Source organism: Furipterus horrens, unplaced genomic scaffold (assembly GCF_987537825.1).
Source record: "Furipterus horrens unplaced genomic scaffold, mFurHor1.1.pri manual_scaffold_8, whole genome shotgun sequence".
In the NCBI taxonomy this organism is placed as follows: domain Eukaryota; kingdom Metazoa; phylum Chordata; class Mammalia; order Chiroptera; family Furipteridae; genus Furipterus; species Furipterus horrens.
In genome coordinates, this window is record NW_028327178.1 from 41,309,087 (window position 1) to 41,329,363 (window position 20,277).

Consider the following 20,277-nt stretch of genomic DNA (forward strand, 5'->3'; position numbering starts at 1 on the left):
ATCCAGGTAGTGCCTGCCATCAGACCCAACACTGCCTGCCATGAAGCTGAGGTAGACAGCCACTGTACCCAGGTCCTTTTGCCTCTCTCAAGTTTTTAGCAGTAAGGCAGGCAGTATAATGGGACAAGAATCCAGGAGGCTTCTGGAAATCAGAAGGTTCCAGGGACCTACTAAATCCTAGACACCATGTTCAAGCAGCAGGACCAAATATTTAAAGAGGGAAGAACCTAATATCAGAATAATGGGCAACATGTATGGGATGCTCACATGCACCAGGCACTGTGCTAGTCCAGGACCACACTTAATTCCACAACGCCCCTGTGAAGCAGGCCTAGCATGAAACTTGATAATTTTAAACAACAACATGCCCAAGGTCACAGAGTTGGTGAGTGTTGGAACTCAGATCCAAAGGCACATACCTCGTTCCAGCAACCACACACTTAACCACTGCAGCCCACCGCCCCAGAAAAGATGAAAAGCAGCCATCAAGTGGGAAAGCTGACACCTGCCCTGCTGGCCTCATGAAGTTGTTGGGAAGGAAAAAGACGTTTGTAAGTCTTTTGGTGAGATAAAAGTGAGACACAAACGTGAGCTGGATTTTTTATAATCATGTCTATGTGGGTTAAAGGGCAGGAGCTGGAACTCACCCCTCCTCCCACACTTCTCCCTTTCTCCTGTGGAATTTTGATGCATTTATCCTTTGGAACTTAAATAATATTTTCTTTTCTCTTACTCCCTATTATTTTAATGAAAAATAATTTTAATTTGAATGAACCCATGTTAATCATAAGACTAATCAGAAGGTTTCAGAAGACATTTGGATCAATTTATCACAAATTCCAATTTTATAAATGTATATTAATTCCTTAAAATACGAACTAATTCTCTTTCTCTTTCTGGTAACTATAACACTAAAAGGCTTCCAGAGCCATATGTGCTATTTTTGAAGAAAACGGTAACTGGGAAATAAACAGAAGGACATCATTATAGTATATAACATATTCTATCTACAGAAAATAAAAATTTATATACTGGTACTTCCTGTTCTAGAGGATGAACTTGGCCACACTGTAACTATAGTTACATCCTGAATAAATGAGCTCTGCATACTGAGGCCAAAAACCATTGACCCTCAGAGCCTGATTAAATTTCAAAAATGCTCACTTCATTAACCTTTCAAAATTTCCCCCCATCAAAGCTTTGGTTAGAGGAGAAAATAAGTGGCAAACCCATCATATTTAACCCCATCTCTTCTTCAGACACACACCCTGAACTTTGGGAAAGGGCTTAACAAGCTGCACATACAGAGAGGCTGAAGGAAAAGAGAATACCTGGTTAAGACCAAAGTGCAGCAATGAATCCCCGAAGAGACAAGGCTGGCTGTCCCAAAAAGATACTATAGTACATCACTAGAGAAGATCACCTGCTTTGCTCTTCATTGTAAAACTGTGTTGAATTTGAAAAAGTATAGTTTCATTGTGTAAACAGCCTTGACTTTATGTAGCAAATGCTTCTGAATAACTATATATGGATAACCTTGGAAACAAGCTATCAGGTAATGATTTCCTAAAACAGTGGCCCCTCTGTCCTGTGGATAATTAACCTCTGGTTCATCTGGAGCTTAAATTCAGATTGTTATCACTGTACTTGCATAAACAAGACATACTGAAAATGAGACAATAACCAAACCCTATATGTTATCCAGTCTACTTTTGAATAAATAAAAGCCAACAGTATCACTCTATTTGGAGGTAAATCACAGCTTTATCTCTCCTCAGGAATGAGGTTTCAGACCTGTCACACTCTGCTATTCAGCAGTAGCTACACCAAAATGACCAGAAAGTGATGAGAGCCCAAAAGCTCAGGAGAGTGATCATGCCACCTTTCTTTTGATAGTGCTGCACCTTCAAGGCACTTGTCCATCTGGTATCTCTCTTAGTCTCACAAAAGGCCTGCGAGGTAGATGTACCTACTTGGCAGGTGTCACTGCTCACTGGGCTGGTGCAGCATCTGAGGCCCACAGAGTTGAAGTGACTGGTTTCAAGTCACAAAAGTAAGCAGGAGCAGTGCCTACAGGGTGGTCCTGCCTCTGGATGTCCCCCACCACCACACCACACCACCACCACCTCACACCAACCCTATCCTGCTTTAATGGTTAGAGCTTAACCACATATGAAGGAATGGGCTCTTGGGTTCTGCTACTTTCGATGACCAGCTCTGGCCACTTTTTAGGAACTGAGAACCCACTTATCTTCCATAAAACCAGGTCTGAGTCCCAGGTCCTGCAAAAGTAACAAAGTCTCCCTGGTAGGGCCAGATTTGGTGTCCAGCCCACACTAGAGTTCTTAAATTACAGGGACCCTTCTAGGACTCAGAAGCTGAAAGGTCACCTCAACCTTATTTCTGGATCCTTCCCCCAAACTACTCTAGCCTGGGAGTGAGAAGACCCAGCATCCATCCCCAGCTCCAGCTCACTTGCTTGAGAAGAACTTAATCTATCTGGGCGTCACCTTCCTTGTCTGTAAAATCAGAGGCTGGTTTAAATAATCTCAAAGACTCTTCCATCTCCAAAATTCTACTCTACCCCTAGGCTGGATACCCATCACTTTGCCTAAAAGCTGAATCCAAGAATTCTCAACATCAGAACAACTCTTTCACAGCCTATTCCATGATTTGCATTTTAATTTCATCCCTTTCTCCTACTTGTGCCACTGGGTAGCAGTCTCTTTGCTCCTCTTTTTATGCTGTCCAGTATTTGTAAGTTAATTTCACATCCCTCTGAGTCATCATTTAACCACCATACAGTAACTCCTTTTTGCAACTTATTATTTTTCATGTGTTTTCTTTTTTCACCAAATCCCCACCCATCTAGCTAGTTACATGGTCATCAAATTTTAAATAACACTTCTCTAAAGGTCACTCTTTTTAAAGAAAACCTTTCTCTTGGTTCTTCATACTTCTACTGATTTCCAACTGCAGATTTGAAATCGACTGATTTCCAAAATAAGTAGGCACATCAACATTTTCTTTGCCTTATTTTGACAAGTTTGATTTTCCTCTTTACTTCTGCCTTTTCATTTTTGTTTTCCTTTCCTCTATAATTCTAGGTTTCATCTTCACTCCTGCTACCACCTTCAGTGAACCCTCCACAGGCAAGCAGAGCACAGGGTACCATCCAGAAATATGTAATTGTGTAGCTACAGAACAGTGCTGTGGAGGAGGGAAGAAAGGACTGAGCATAAGCTACTCTGCGAGCATGTGAATGGAGCAGCTATGGGCTTAGCACCACTGCACTCCCGTTATAAAGCCCTGTCTTTTCCCAGAAAGAAATGCAGAAGTGTGTGTCCAGAAGGAAAATGCTAAAGCAAGGAGGGATCCAGAGCAGCTGGGGGTTATTAACTTTAATCAAAGTCCAACCAGGATTTGTTTTAAGCCTGCCTCTGCTTCTCTCTCTCTCTCTCTCTCTCTCTCTCTCTCTCTCTCTCCTCACCTCTCCCTCTCTCTCCTCTCTCTCCTCGCACTCTCTCATCTCTCTCTCTCTCTCTCCTCCCTCCCTCCCTCCCTCCCTCCCTCCCTCCCTACCCCTCCCTCCCTCCTCCCTCCCTCCCTCCTCCTCTCTCTCTCTCTCTCTCCTCTCTCTCTCTCTCTCTCTCTCTCTCTCCCTCCTCCCTCCCTCCCTCCCTCTCTCTCTCTCTCTCTCTCTCTCTCTCTCTCATCTCTCTCTCTCTCTCTCTCCCCTCCCTCCCTCCCTCTCTCTCTCTCTCTCTCTCTCTCTCTCTCTCTCTCTCTCTCTCCCTCCCTCCCTCCCTCTCTCTCTCTCTCTCTCTCTCTCTCTCTCTCTCTCATTCTTTTCTTCTCCATCCTTAATTTCCTCTGTCCAAGGCACACAAACAAGCTGGACAGAAAACCTCACTTCCTTTGAACTATCTTTGGAACTTTGCACCATTTACTAGTAGTTCAAAGCCAAACTTCAGAGTATGAAAAGCATGGTCAAAGAGAAGAGCCCCCGTGTGCAGCAGATTAGGAGGCAGAGGAGCACATATTAGTTCCCCATTGTTGCTTCAACAGATTACCACAAATGTGATAGTTTAAAACACAAATGTTCTTTTACAATTTTAGAGGCCACAAGTCTGAACTCAGCTTTAGTCTACTGAAATCATGATGTTGGCAAGGCTGTGCTCTCTCCAGAGGCTCTGAACAGAAAATCCATTTCCTTGCCTTTTTCAGCTTCTAGTGGCAACCTACGTCCCTTGGCTGAGGGCACCATTCCCCACCTTCGCTGCCAGAACAGATGGCTCCAACCTCTGCTTTCACCGTCATATACCTCTCCATCTCTCTTATAAGGACACTTGTGATTGCATCTAGAGCCCACCCCAAAAACCCAGGATAATCTCCCCATCTCAAGTTCTTTAACTTTATCACATTGGCAAAGCACTTTCTGCTATATAAGATAACATTCAGGTTCCAGGGATTATGGTGTAGACATTTTGGGGGCCCTTATCTAGCCTACCACAGAGCACTTGTGTCCAGTTGGGTTTCTAGAAAAAGTCTTCTCACCATCTACTAATATCGACTGAGTTATGAGCATGGGGCCTGGGAGAAAGGAAAGATGTTTTCTAAATATCAAAACAGAGAAATCCCATGTATTTTTGCTCCTGTCTTGTCACAGGTTTACCTTCCCCACCACGTTTTGTTTATTAAGCAATCTCATTTGTACTCAGCAAACCCCATAAACATCACATGCCTGAGCACAGCTCCTATTACAATGCCCTCGGCGTTGTGAGAAATCATCCACCTGTTATACAGAAACTAAATTTCCAACCAAAATTGCGCCTCAGAGCCTCACACGTTCATGTGTCAAAAGTCTGGCAATGGTCTTGTTACTGTATCCCAGATCCAGCACGGAAAAGAAAAGAGCTTTGTTTGAACTCACCAAACCTCTTGTAACCGAAGGACTGCACCTCCTCCTCCTCTGCAAAGTCGTCTGCAGGAGAAGAAAAGACAGAGTGTTACTGGGGTGAGGCCCAGAAGTGCAGGGTCAGTGCAGGACTCAATTGCTGCAGCCTCCATCTGCTCCAACCTCCTCTTCATCACAGCGGCTTTCCCTCTGCTCCTGGAACATATCACACTTTTTGAGAAAGACCACAGGGTCTTCCTCCTGGCAATTCCTTCCAATTCAGGTCTCAGCTAAACTATGATATATATATATATATATATATATATTTTTATTTTTTTATTTTTTTATTTTTACTTTCTTAATATACTTTATTCTCTGATTTTCTTGGCAGGAGTTAATGCAATTACATGTAAAAACTCTGACCCTATCCCTAATGCCAGCTATTTTTTTAATTGTCTTATAATCTTTTATTTATTTTATTTATTTATTTTTAAGTATATTTTATTGATCATATTGTTACAATAGTTCCAATTTTTTCCCCTTTGCTCCCCTGTGCCCAGCACCACCCCTCCCCCAACAACCCCCCCCCCAAGTCCATGCCCATGGGTCATACATACAAGTTCTCTGGCTTCACCCTTTCCTATATTATTATTCTTCTTTTTTTTAAAGAAAACAATTAATTAATTAATTAATTTATCGAAAAAAATAACAATCCCTCCCTCTCAGACTTAAGATCCTTTATAATCTTATAAAGGACAATGGGCGAAGGTCTCGAGCTCCTCTAGCTGCTTCAAGCTGGACATGGTTGTCGTCCTACCTACCCTTGGGTCTAGAAATCCCAAATAAGAGTGGGGGTGTGGAGGGGAGGGTGGCCTTCCCACATGGGGAAGGATCGTGCAGACTCCGGGTCAGTTGGCTGTCCCGGGACAACGGCGTGCTTGGTTTAACAAGCTAAACTATGACACTTTTGAGATGCCTTTCCCAACCCCCACCAAGCCACTGACTATCACACAACCCTATGTTAGTATTACTTTCTGATATCATCATTTCTGTGTGTGTGTGTCATCATGAGCCCTGTGAGCAGAAACTTTTTGTCTTGCTTCAAGAATTAATTCCTTGTACTTAGAATGGTGCCTGTCACACAGCCTTCCAAAACCAGTCTTGCTGTGGGAATATCTCAATTTAAGAGCTGTTGTGGAAACAAGAGAGGTGTTATATCAGTCAAACTTTCTACCAAAGAAGCCTAAATCCCCTCTCTAATGTGAACATGATGCAATTCCTTACCACATCAATAAAGAACATCTCATTTTACAGTTCTACCAGGTGGGGGTTCTGGCCATTACTTGTACAATTAAAGGACACTTTTTATGACACGTAAAGGTGTCAAGACCAGGACATTCCAGGGAGCCCTAACTAATTATTCTTGAGTTGGTCACCATTACTGCACCAGCTCTCAGCTTTCTCCTCACATGCAACTCAGTTCAAAAGCACTGATTCAGCACTTACTATGAAACAGAGACTGCCAGGCAGCAGGGCTTCAGAAGTGGGGGAGACACGGTCCCACCCATCAAGAAGCTGACAGACTTTCAAGGAAGAGAAGCAAGTATGGAGAAGATAAAGCCTCTGTGATCATCTTTCAGCCCCCATATAGGACACAGGACCTAGCTATATCTGAACCTTGAAGTGTTATGGAGAAACCAAAGATGTATGATGTCTGTAAAAGAATGTGGTGAGCCTTAGAACACTAGTTTGTTATGAAAGACCATGAAAACACATGTAAGAGAGCAATTACCTCTAACAAGAGAATGAAGAAGTGTGATAGCTTTGAATTTTACCATTGTTTCCTTAGAGAACAGGGAAGAGATAGTTTGTAATCTAGACAGCCAGGTGTTCATAATTAAAGTAGTCTTCTGGTGGATGTCGAGGATTAAAGCCTCAGTTCTTTGTACATGGAAGAACATGCTTACAACCAAGAGTACAGCACCCTTCTCACTGACTCAGTAACTGGTTAGTTCAATAAATACATATTAATCCCCTACTCAATGTGCCTACTTTACTAAGTAATTCTATCCTATTAATGGCTGAGCAGCTGGTTCTAGTCTCAGTTAAGAAGAAATCCTTATCTGCTGCTTCTGCTTAGAAATCCATGCATTTACTTATTCATGCAGTAAATGCTTACAGTCTAGGGGAGTTGATGAGACATGAATATAAGTAACGATGCCACCCGGACATCAACTTCTCCTGCCAGCTCCAGCCTCTCCACTCCTGTGCCATGTCTGCAAAAGAATCTACTCACTTACAAACATTGTGGGCCAAGAAGGCATCCCTGAAGACTTCACAGTGAAAACAAAAGAGCAGTTTATGCTGCATCCCCAATAGCAAACAGCTTAAAGTTTCCCACTGGACATTTCTGTTCTCCCCCAAAGCTTCTTTTCAGAAGGCCCACCATTACTTTGTTTGTTTGTTTGTTTTCTTTTTCCTCTCTGATCTTTTTCCCATGCAGCATTTAGTCTGAGTGACTCCTCTCTCCTTCCTGAAATTTCCCTGGGAACTTCAAATGCCTCATATTTTTGTTATTAAAGCAGTTCAGCTCTGCCTTCCAAATTAACATACCCAAACTCATTAGGGGGTTCAAGAGAACAAAGGCATTAGAGGCGACCCCCTAATAGAACTCAAGGAGGATCTTCTGCTTCTTGTCTTAATCCTCAACCAAAAAGAATTAGAAATTCTTATAGTAGCTGTCACAGGGTGGGGCGAGAGAGAGGAGTATAATGGGGCTAAATGGCAATGAAAAAAATACTATTAAAGAAAGAGAAAAGAGAGTACAAATTTCTATCTCATCCAACTCTAAAATTAGATAGAAAATTCTATGAGACATAAGAGGTACAATAAAGTATCACAAATAATGTCTGATTGCGATCACCAGAAAGGTCTCATATAGAAGTGTCTTTTTTTTTTTTTTTTAATACTTACTCAAGGATATATCCATTGATTCCAGAGAGAGAGGAAGGGAGATGGAGAGAGAAGAACATTGACACAAGAGAAACATTCATTAGCTGCCTTCCGAATGCACTCCAACAGGATACCAAAACAGAAACTCAGGCACATGCCTTAACTGGGAATTGATCCCAAGACCTTCTGGTTTACTGGACAACGCTGCAACCAACAGAGCGTAAGACACTTAAGAGAAGTGTCTTAAATCAGTCTTTCTTAATATTTTTTCTTTGGAGTACAAAAGAGAAAAATTGGGAACCAGTGTATACTATACCCCCTTCTTAGAAATTAATAATGGATCTGAACTATTAGAGACTCTGAGAAGTGCTAAGAGAGGAAAAACAACTTGTTTAACTTTGTTTTACTCAAGTGTTTCAAAAGTTTACCTGAGAATCCTTTTTAATATCCTTAAAAGCTGTAAAGTTGGGCAGGTAACACTTAATACAATAGTTCATTAGCATAGGTGTCCCCCAAACCCCCAAATTTTCCCAGCCGTTCAATTGATAAACAGCTAAATCAGGTTGGAGATTGAGTTGGGAATTGAGGGAACTGAGAATAAGGAAGGGGCAAGAGTTGATGGGGCTGTGACTGTGAAGAATCCACATCAGGCTACGAGAGCCACAGGAGAGAGAATGAGAGGTCAGGTGTTCCTGAGGCCTGGACATGTTAGGGGCAAAGAGGAATGACAGGACCACAATGGCTGACAGACAGGTTTGAGGCACACAAATATCCTCATATTATCTGCAATATTATTTTTTGTTTTTGAGACCTTTTCCTCACACTGCATAGACCCAAGCTAGTTTCGGGGGCCTGCAAAGATGATATACTCAAATAAGGATATTCTCCCTAGAGAATATACAATCATTTTAACAACTTGCCACCATGAAATGACTACATTCCTACATGAGCAAGAATTTGGGTAAGATTTAAGGCTTCTAAGTTCTGCAATGGCCATAACTTGATCCCTTTTCTCATAGTAGTTTGTCTGCTGGAAAGAGGTAACTTTCACATACTAAATAACTATTTGTATTTAACTTGAGTTATATCTATAAGAATGGACTTTCTTGGCCTCCACAGCCGTATTTCAGCATTTTAACTTTAATACCTATGAGCTGCAACATCTTTTGCTTGCCTCTTTCAAAATGTGATTTTTATTTTATTTTATTTTTTATTTCCTTGGTAATTGGCACAAAGCCACATCCAACAGAGGTTTTGTGATAGAGAATGTTGATTGGAATCCTGTTGTTGATTTATATTATGAGCCTTGCTAGTTCAGAGTAGCATAAATTCAAGTGAAGTTTAGTTTAGTTGACTTAGAGAGCTGAGAGTCATACATATTAAAGTGTTCTGATCAATTTGTGGACCAAGCTGTGTGATATCTCTACAGTTAGAAATTCTCTCTTTCTCCTATACTTCCTTTGTATGTGTGACAGCACTTAACTGTCCCCTTATATTTAGTTCCAGTTTTGACTCCATCTGATGGAAAGCCATCTGAAAACAAGAAACTTGTCACATTGTAACCCTCAGCAAATAGTACATTAATGGGACATTATAGGCACTTAATAGTTGTTGAAAATTAAGCAGATTAGAATCACATGTGTCTATCTCTCCCACTAACTGATGAATTATTGATGGAAAGAAATTAAATTATTCTTTTTGAATGCCCATCATGTTTGGGGAAGATAAGAGAACTAATATTTAGTCAATAACTACTGAATGTCAGGTACTTCCTATTCATTGTGTTTCTCTGTTTTACAGATGAGAAAACTGAGGTTCAGAGAAGTTACATAATTTGACCCAAAGTCTTACAGCTTGTGAGTAGCCAGATTGAGATTAACACCCAGTCAGTCTGTGGGTCTCTCTACATGGTGATGGTCACTAACCACATAGAACCAAGAAAATGAACCCTGTACTACCAACAAAGAAGGCTAAGAACAGTAATTTATAACACTGAATTCTGAAAAGGCTTGGGCAATTAGGACCCAGGTCACTCTGAAAGGAGAATAAAAGTGAAGCTAAAATGGGAGAACTGGTTAAATATATATTTAAGAAGGAAACCAGGGTTCAAATCAATGATTTCGAACATAAGGAAGAAAAAAAATCAACCAGTACAGAATGAGGAAACAAGAATTGAAAAAAATGAGGAGAGGCAACTTGAAACGTGCCAACATCCAAATCATAGGGGTGCCAGAAGGAGAAGAGGAAGAGCAAGAAATTGAAAGCTTACATGACAGTCACAGTTAACAAAAGTCACCAAAACAAGGTCCTAATTAACCTTCATAATGCTTCACTCTTACATATGAGAAGACAGTCAAGGATCACCAGACATCTGACAAAGTCTCTAACAGGAAAAGACAAAGATGAAAATAAAGAAACCAGACAAAGTAATTTGGAAGAAATATATATTATAAAGGATAAATATTTCAAAAAAAGCCCTATCATTAATATCTTTATAGAGATCAAAGAAGATAACATATCCATAAAATTATAATAGGATGGTATAAAAAGGAACCATCATCCCTCACCATATATTTGATCCCCTTTACCCTTGACCAACCTCCCACCTCTCTCCCCTCCATACTGTTGTTTGTATCTATGAGGTTTTTTTTTTCTTGTTTGTTCATTTGTTGCTTTCAGTGTTATATCCAACACACATGTGAAGAAGATCTGACTTTGGGTGGTGACCACCATAATGCAATATACAGATGATGTATCATAAAATTGTATACTTGAAACCTATATAATCTTATTAAGCAATGGCACCCCAATAAATTTAATTTAAAAAAATAAAAAATAAAAAAGTAACCATCAGAGAAAAAGAGAAAGCTTTTAGAAATTAAAAATGATTAAAAAAATGAAACTTAACAGAAGAGTTGGGAGATAGAGTTGAAATATTCCAAAAAGCATGAAAAAAAGACAAATAAATAGAAAAGAGTAAAGATAAGAAAAAAAATTAGAGAATAAAGTTGGGAGAGGGGTCCAATATTCAAGTAACAGAAAGAAGAACAAAAAGATAAAACCATCGGGAGAAAAATCAAACATATTCCAGTATTGAAAAACATACGTGTCCAGAATGAAAGGGCCCATCCACTTCCCAGCACAAAGGAAAGAGATCTATTCCAAGGCACATCATCATAAAATTTCACAACACTGAGGACGAAAAGAAAATTCTAACAGCTTCCAGACCAAAAAAAAAAAAAAAACTACTACAGAATAAAGATAAATAAATAAAAAGAATGGCTTCACACTCCTCAACAGCAAACTGGAGGTAAAAGCAAATACATCAGTGTGCTCAAAATTCTAAGGCTAAATTACTTCCAACACAAAAATCTCTAAAATGAGGAGGTAACAGAAAAATCTTTTCATACTTACAGATTCTCTAGAAATATACCTCTCATGCACACTGTTTTCAGGCAGTTTTTGGAGAATCAATTCCACTAAAATAGGAACAAACCCACAAAGATGTGTGTGTGTGTGTGCACATGTTTACACCCTAACCTAACCCTGATCCTGAGTCAGTCAGAATGTTTCAGGAAAGATTGCTTCAAGAAGATAAAAATTAGAGGATACCTAATATGTTTGAATACATTGCACAGAGATTTAGGAAAGTGAAAGAGACCTTGGAGATGAGGGATGATGAATCCATACACAGGAAGAAGCTAAACAAACAAAATAAGAGCATTATTAACTCCAGGGGAAACAAAGTTACGCAAGAAAGAAATATGAATTAGCTGTGAATAGCATTTACATCATTGTAACAATGCAAACATTAAATATTGATCTAATCAAGATTGGGAAACAACTATAATGGGACAATGGAGGGCAATAGGTGTCCATGAGGGTAGTTAGATGGGGAATGAAAGAACTAAATCTTCATCTGTTCTCAAGGGAAGTCAAAATATAATGACTAAAGCCAAAATAATAATAATAGGGAAGAGTTCCATAAGCATGTCACTCATGGGTCATGACATGGGTCATGGGAGAATGTCTGCATAAATAGCTACCAGCATACGGGGCTACCAACAATTCTTCCCATCCCTCTACCCACAAGTCCATTTCTACTCCTATTCATTCTGGAAGAGCCCTGTGACTGGCTTTGGCTGATCAAATGTGCCAGAAGTGGGTGACCTTGGGGCCTATGCCTTAGTGGTCTATCAGCTTCTGTTTTCACCCCCTTGGCAGGCAGCTGCCATGTGAAAGGTCCAACCACCCTGCTGGACTAGAAGCCACCCAGGGAGAGAGGATCTGTGGAGGATGAGGAACTATAAAAGGAAGGAGAGAAAGACTAGCAGACTAGCGAGTCCTCAGCTGTCCCATCCACCTTGTTGGTGCTCCAGCCACGGGAGTGAAGCCGTCCAGCCTGGCCAACCCCTTGGGAGGTAGAGACCAGCCATCCTACCAAGCCTGACTGGAATTGCAAAATCATGAATAAATAAATAGCTGTTTTGTAAGCCACAGGGTTTGGGGGTGGTTTATTGGGCATTAGTGGATAACTGAAAGAAAAGTAAATGCCAAAAAAAAAAAAAAATGCTACAAATATTCTCTAGAGGCTGCCTCTAGGTAATGGAAAATGATGAAATGATGGTGGACTGGGCAGGAAACTGCTGTTTTCATAATAAACCTGTGCTATCATTTGACTCTTTAAACTCAGTGCATCTCTAACATTGATATCAAAAAAGTAAGCAAACAAAACAATGGAATGTGAGTGGAAGATAAAAGTCAGGTAATAAAGAAAAGCACACAGGTCCAATAGATGCTGATGACGAGAAAAGGTATCCTGCTCTCCAGAGGGCTACTGTGCAGAATTCAACCTGAGGCAACAGAATAAAAAGTTGGGACATGCAGCCTTAAATACCTGGCACAAAGTTAGGTTCCAACAAATGCCAGATTGAACAGAACAAGTTCAGGCTTTTTCAGGAGCCAGGCTGAAGCTAAGCTGAATATAGTACAGTATAGACTTCTCTTCCAAGTTGAGTCCAGTGCTGCCATCTATGTGAGCGTACCCATCAGCTACTTTATACTGTTTCTACCTTGATGCAGCCCCAGCTCTTATAGTCATTGTTAGAACAAAACAGTACAGTCCCATCCACTGTTCAAATATGTAATTGCTTCCAACCAGCTAGTTAACATCTTTTGCTATGAGCATTCCTGCAAGCTGCCCCCATGTGTCCCCACCACCACCACCTATTGTGGCAGGCCTGTGGGATAAGGAGGTGAGAAGAAAGTGCTCCTGCACCTCTGTGTTGCAATCCGGACACTTGAGTCTACAGCCACCCTCCACTGGCCAGTGCTCCACTGAACTGCTTGCACATGGCTGTCTGTGGGAACTGTGGCCTCTCTAGTGTGTTATTGGGTTGCTAAAAATTTCAGGTATCCCTTTAGATGCCTCTGTGATACATTGGAGGACTTTTCTACTGAGGCCAGGGGCTGACATAATGATAAAGCCTAGGCTTTTAAATTTAAAAACCTGGGTTTGAAGACTGGCTCTACCTTGTACTGACAACATAAGCTCACGTCTTCCCTCAGTCTCCTATAGGATGGGACCAATAATTCCTATCACACATTGTTGGAAGGGAAAAATGAACTGGTTAATAGAAAGCACCTGATACACACTGATGCTTAATAAATATGAGGGTTTTGTTTGTTTTTTTAAATAAGGAGGCAGAGGTAGTGATAGCAGCTACTATGCTTTAAGGTCCAAAATAAATACCCCAGGACTTGAATGTTCGTGAAATATGGGATAGCTTTAGGTTTGAGTAGGAACTACCTTAGTTATCCATTTTCAAAAGACACAAAGCTCTCATCTGAAGTTAGCATTTGGGGGAGGGTAACAGCAGGGAGAGAAATAGTCAGGGTGGGTTCAACTTGGGCCATAGCTAATTGACACTGAAATATCTACCTGATATTGAATAAGACATATCTAATGTATTTGGGGCTGTAAAAATTGAAGACAGACATGCTTTAACCTTGATTTAACCCTAAGAGCAGTATGGATAATATCTGCCCTGGTTTTATAGCTTTACAAATATAAAAACCTCACATTGCCCTACTCGCTAGGCCATAGTTGTTAAGTATTCTGCCAGTGAATGAGCTCAGTTCAAGGTAATAAAATGTCGGAGTTTTAAGATATTTTTGATGGTGTAATTAGATCTGTCTTCCAGTCAACAGCTCCAGATCTTCCCCTACCCTACTCCAAATGGATAAAGGATATTGTAGCTATTTAAATACTTGTAGATTATTCCAAATATTACAAGAGACTTATTTTTATTACTCAGTGCTGAGTTTCATGTTTTATAATGGGATTACTTTTTGGTTCAATAATACAGTTTCTATGAATCAAAATTATAAAGACATAAAATGATGCCAATATTCTGGCACAATTTGTAATTCTGATGCTTGTAAAAACAGCAGATTCTTGCTTTTAGGACAAAAAAAGATGTACAACATTTTTCCTTCTGTTACAGTTCATCAAAATTGAGGAGAATTTTTTGTTACTTTTAAATTGGTAGGGGGCAGTAAACAATATTTCCCCCAGCAGCCAACTTCAACAATTTAAAAAACAAACATGAGCCCTGGTTGGTGTGGCTCAGAGGATTAATCACCAGCCTGCACATCGAAAGATTGCTGGTTCGATTCCCAGTCAGGGCACATGCCTCAGTTGCGGGCCAGGTCGCCTGTTGAGTGCGTGAGAGAGGCAACCAATTGCTGTTTCTCTCCCTCTTTATCTCCCTTCTTTCCCCTCTCCCTAAAAATAAATAAATAAAATCTTTAAAAAAAAAACAAAACAAATATGACACTCAAAACCTTGAGCTCCTCATTCATCATTCATGAATAACTACAGGGGAGGTGACCTGCCTCCCTTTCTTCAGCGAAGGACCTTCTCATCCAGTCATGTTGGTTGGGTTAATAACAAGAAGGGCAGAATGAGGACTTGAATACCTGCCTCAAATTTTATTACATAAAGGCCCTGAAAGGGACTCAAATTCATGGGTCATTTGACAAGAAAAACTAATGCCATCCATTTCTCTGGAGGCACAGAAAAAAATAAGTGGTCTTTGTTAAAAAACCTTATACATTTGTTTTGTTTTGAAATCAGTTAACTTTACATTTAGTTTAGCCAAACAAATATGCGAAAGCAATATACTATAATTAACTACAAATGAGGGGCCAAAATAGAGCTTAGCAAAGTTTGAGAACAACTTGAATAGGATTTTCTCTCATTTCCCATGCTGCCATGTCATACTTGACAGTTTCAGTGTGGCTCTGATTCACCATTTGTCACTTTAATGACCATTAAATTACTATTAGAGTAAAGTAACCTGATTGCCCTGGCTGGTTTAGCTCAGTGGATTGAGCGTCGGCCTGCGAGCTAAGTGTCGCTGGTTCGATCTTCCAGTCAGGGTACATCAGAGAAGGAAAACTCTGACTCCAAAAAACCTCCGCTGCCTTGCGGCATACCTCTTCAGGGGAAAGGCTAAGGGAGTAAACCCCGACAGAAAATCCGGAGCCGGAGTCCCTAAGGCGGTTTGACGTTGTAGTCAACACCGGCAACTCCTGCGGCGCACCTGAACCCAAGCTGTATCGACTCCGTCTTTCCCTTGGACCCTTCAGCTGCGAAGAGAGGGGTGTCTGCTGCATGGGCAACAGCAGGCCCTCCATATTACCCTGCCCAGGCTCTGTAGCTTCAGCGTCATCACAAGATGTCGATTCAACACGGGAGGAGACAGATACCATGTCACTCCCGAGTCGGACTGCACAGCCATTCTCGGCGGTGCAGATAGACTCTTAAGAAGCTACACCATCGTCTCTCGAGACGGACGGCTGCCGCCGACGACGAAAGTAACCTGAAATATGAAATACCACTCAAGTTAATGAATCAGCTCAAATCTCCCCTCCAAAGGAAAATAATCCTTTCTTCAGCCAGGTTGCCCTCTCTTCCTGGTTCCTCCAGCCACACTTGCCTGAACTTCAATCAGATAAGACACATTGACCTTTACTTTGGATTTCAGTTATTATGGCTAAGTCTTATCCTGCCTACCAGCCTGCAAGCTCCTTCAGGGCAGAGGCTATACACATACTAAACATTTGAAGATATTTAAATAATATATAAATAAAGAATAAATGAATGCCAATTAGGATTTGGTGGCCTAATTTTAAATGATAAATAAAATAGAAATATGACAATTTAATAGAAAATCCACACTACCAATTAAATAGACAGGATGTCATGTGGTTAAAAAACACATATACATTAGTTGTCCTAATATTTATTTAGAGACAAATTTGTTTTATATTTTAATCCCTTGATGTCATATTCTTACTGTATAAAACTGGACACTGGATTTGAGATCCAAATCTTTAAAAATATTATATGATTATCAGCAGGCACCTGAATAATAGTGTTCTTGGAAATGCAGTGTTCCTAGCTATAGTAAATGTATTTACATATATTTACCAATTTTATACCACTATCATAACAAGTGAGAAAATTGTACCATTTCACTATAATTATAAACTTCACTATAAACATGGTTCCCGTATTTTCAGCAGGGCTGATTTTTTGACTATATTACAAAAATGACAACAGCAGTGATGGCAGCTGGAGGTGGACCAATTTAACACTGTTTCTCATTGAGAACACAGCTCCCTCCTGTCTCTGAGGTTAGTTTAACACATTTGTAATTTGAAAATTGCTTTCACTTCAAACCAAACTTTTGCCTTTGTGCTATAAATTATATCACTTGGTTAACTTAACATAAATGATTCATAATAGGCAATTATATTGCTGCCTGAAGGAAGCAGCAGGTTATAATAACAGTATTACAACAACCAGAACGTCTTGAGTTCTCATTAACTGCTGGATACCATTCTAAACAATTGACCTATACTAACCTATTTAATCTCAAAATTACTCTATCTGGGAGATGCCATTATTATCTCCCATTTGACATATGAGGACACAGGGATATCCCAGTGGTTAAGCAAACTGATGTGGTCACCAGGCTCTCTGGTTTCAGAGCCCACACTCCTTGCCATCACACTAATATCCTCAGAATCAACTCCTGGTATCAGTGCATATAATTAATTTATGAAATGGTTATATTTTAAAGTAATATTTTCAACTATAAAGTTGGACTATTTTACCTTTGAGTAATAAATTTCTATATAAATATGAACCAGTTTCTTAGCATTTCTATGTCACAAGGAAGTGACTGAGGTTCATGTACATTGGGTTACTTCCACAGAATCAACGACAAGTTAGTTTTTCATGCAGAATGTCAAATATCCAACTTCTCAGGGTACTGAATATGACTTCATGTGACATTGAGTTATGGTCCCAAGCAATTCAGGGAGTCATATTTAACATATCCAAGCCCAAAAAATTTATTTAATTTTAAAACTTTCTCCCATGTTCAGAAACACATTTATTTTACATTTTTAAGAGTACTGATTGAATATTCATGTTAAATTCAGGGGCTAAGAGAGCTCCTAGGATCTCTTCAGAATCTTAATTTGGGATTACTAATTTCCGCTTACATTGGCTTTCACTGCTATGTAATTATGAAAATCTCTTAGGCAACTGGCAAGACCTTTTCAAAGTACTATGTTGGTTTGCACTCTTCAAATATCATTCACCTAAAGAAATCAAATAACTGCTTGATAAATAGTTATCTCCTTTAAGCTTTGAATGGTTGTTGTGCTTGGAAACTGTTGTCAGCAGTAAGTAAATAAATACTTTCTATGAAGAATGTCTATACCTCCCAATTCCTTGTTTAAGATGCTTACTTATAATTATTTTATTAATTTATTTATTATTTATTTATTTATTTTTACTGATCACCCTTTGGTGATTACAGTCTATTCTTGAAAATGGCACTTCTGACAATGTTTCTTGTCTCATCGTAAACCTGTCAGCAAGGGTCCTGCACGGGCTGTATTTAGATTTGATCCACACTTCATTCAATCATCCATAAGCAAAACCTCCTAGAAGATCAACACTACAACTGGAGGCAAACCAGAAATCTGCCTTATCTTGCAAGAGCTCTCCCATCTACAGAGTTTCCTCTAGTGACTGGCTTTCTTTAGTTCTTTGATGCCAGGTTATTATAGGTTTGAGTCCAGACAGACAGTAGGAGCTTCTCTATCTTGCTCACTCAGTATCAAGCCGAGTGTGACACAGAATAGATATTTAACGATGTGCTGAGAGAATTATTAGGGTGTGGCCAGGAGGGAGGCTAGGCTAGAGGTGTAACATGTGGATTCTGGAGTCAGACTGTCTGAGTTTGAGTACCAATTTCCCTACTGACTAGCTGGGTGCCCTGAGACAGGTAAATCAAGCCATCTGAGCCTAAGTTTTGCTATCCACAAAATAGAGGAAATAATACAGCCTGGCGCGGCAAGTACACAATGTTAGCTATTATTAAAGGGAAAAATAATGAATGCAGATATTAAGTGGCCCATCAGTCATACCTTAAAAGCTATTTGTAAGCACAAACCACAGTACAGATCAACATCATCCTTGGCATTTACCTTCCAAAATATGACCCTGTTCCCTGCCTCAAGGTCATAGACAGGAACTCCAGAAGTTGAGAGAGGCCATGCCCCCAGAGTGGCAGACTAGCAAAGGATGGAAAGGACAGGACCAGCCTGGTGAAGCTGACCCTTTGACCCTTCAGTGGGGGTAGAGGCTCTCCACAGGTGATTACATCGAAGACCTAGAATGCTGCCCCACCCCCACCCCCAAAAAATTATCTGATTCTTTTCATTCTGATTCACAAGCTGAAGCCCCAAAGCATCCTCACCAACTACTGCCAGCAGGAAGGCTGGGCTCTGCCACCACTCTGGGTTTTCTCTCCTTGAGCTCCACCCTTCTTCCCACCATGGGGAGACATGAGTCAGATTTTGCCCCCTGAGAGATTACTCACATGCTGAGTTAATCCAAGGCAAAACATACTTTTTCTATTATAGAACTTAAATGTCTATTTTCCTGTTTGAAAATACTTCAGGAGCCACTTAACTTGCTTCGGCAGTAGTTGCATCAACTGTTTTGAAGTAATATTTTAATGAGAATAAGCATTAATCAGAAAATTAGACATCTAGTTATGACATAGCTTGAAAGCTATTATTGGCCAGCTTTTCCCATTCACATCACTATCAGTGGATGAGCCACATAGAAAGGTGGGCACGGGAAAAGTCTTAAGAAACAGTATAGGAGACCACAGAAAAGAATCTATACTTAGCAATAATTAAACCTTGGATTAAGAATGCCAAGCATCCCCATACTAATGAAAAGTTACAAGTATAATTAGATTGTAAATTTGCCTTCCAAAGGAAGGGCAGCCCTAATTTCCAATCACTGAAGGGGAAAAGGCCTCATTTCATTTCCATTTCCCTTCAGAAAACATGAAATCTTCCCACATTAAATGCAATCAGCCCTTACACACTTGTTTGCTTGTCCCAGTTAAGAACAAGAAATCTTAAAGAGATACTGGGAGAGGAGGGAGGTTGAAGGACTGAGTAAAATGGTGAAAGGATTAAGAAGTACAAATTGGTAGTTACAGAATAGTCATGGGGATGTAAAGTCCAGCATAGAGAATATAGTCAATAATATTGTAATAACTATGTATGGTGCCAGGTGGGTACTGGAAATATTGGGGGGAACACTTTTTAAGGTAAATGATTGTTTAAACCCTATGCTGCTGTACATCTGAAACCAATAAGAAATAATATTGAATTAAACTGTAATTTAAAGAAATTCTAAGAGACACTAAGAAAGCAAGGAGAACAGGAAGTGGAAGTTTACTGCTTACTATTGCATTTTGAAAGTATTATTTCCAAATAGGATTACAGAAACTTTTATATGAAAAGCACAAAAATAATCAGCTGAACACTGTTTTGATGGCACCAACCTCCTCTCTGTGTTAAATTATGACAGTGGTTTGGACCTCTGTGGTCCCATGTGCTAGTGGTTGTTTCCAGCCATCTCTTAGGCAACAAGCGCTGCTGCATTGAAACTCACCAATATTCCCAACTTTCAGAAATGGCAATGTGATTTAGTAATGACATACCTAACTCTAGAGGAGTCAAATTCCCTCATAAAAAATGTATTTATCCAAAACTATGAGATTTATGGTGCAGTACAGCTAATTGAAAATGAAATTGGAAGTAAATTAAAACCAACTTCATGTTTTAATCAGTTTGGAAGACTTCAAGTATTGCAGCAACAGGGTAATTTTCTTCTGGAAAATATATAATGATGTCATTATTTTGGTACTTGTGACTCCAGGGATGGAGGAAATAGAAGAGACAGATATTTGCTGAATGCAACAGATAGGTGGCGCTGTGGCTCATGACAGATACAGAATCACACTCACAAAGGTCATGTC

The 20,277-nt window shown here is 40.0% G+C and overlaps 1 protein-coding gene across 1 annotated transcript in view; it reads right to left on the reverse strand.

Annotated features, from left to right (window-relative positions):
- The window catches only part of COLEC12 (collectin subfamily member 12), a 204,106-nt gene that overhangs the window by 180,790 nt on the left and 3,039 nt on the right, over positions 1–20,277 (reverse strand). The window contains exon 2 of the mRNA XM_090285759.1: positions 4,934–4,984. Coding sequence (XP_090141885.1) covers positions 4,934–4,984 — 51 coding nt within the window. The remainder of the gene's footprint in view (positions 1–4,933; positions 4,985–20,277) is intronic.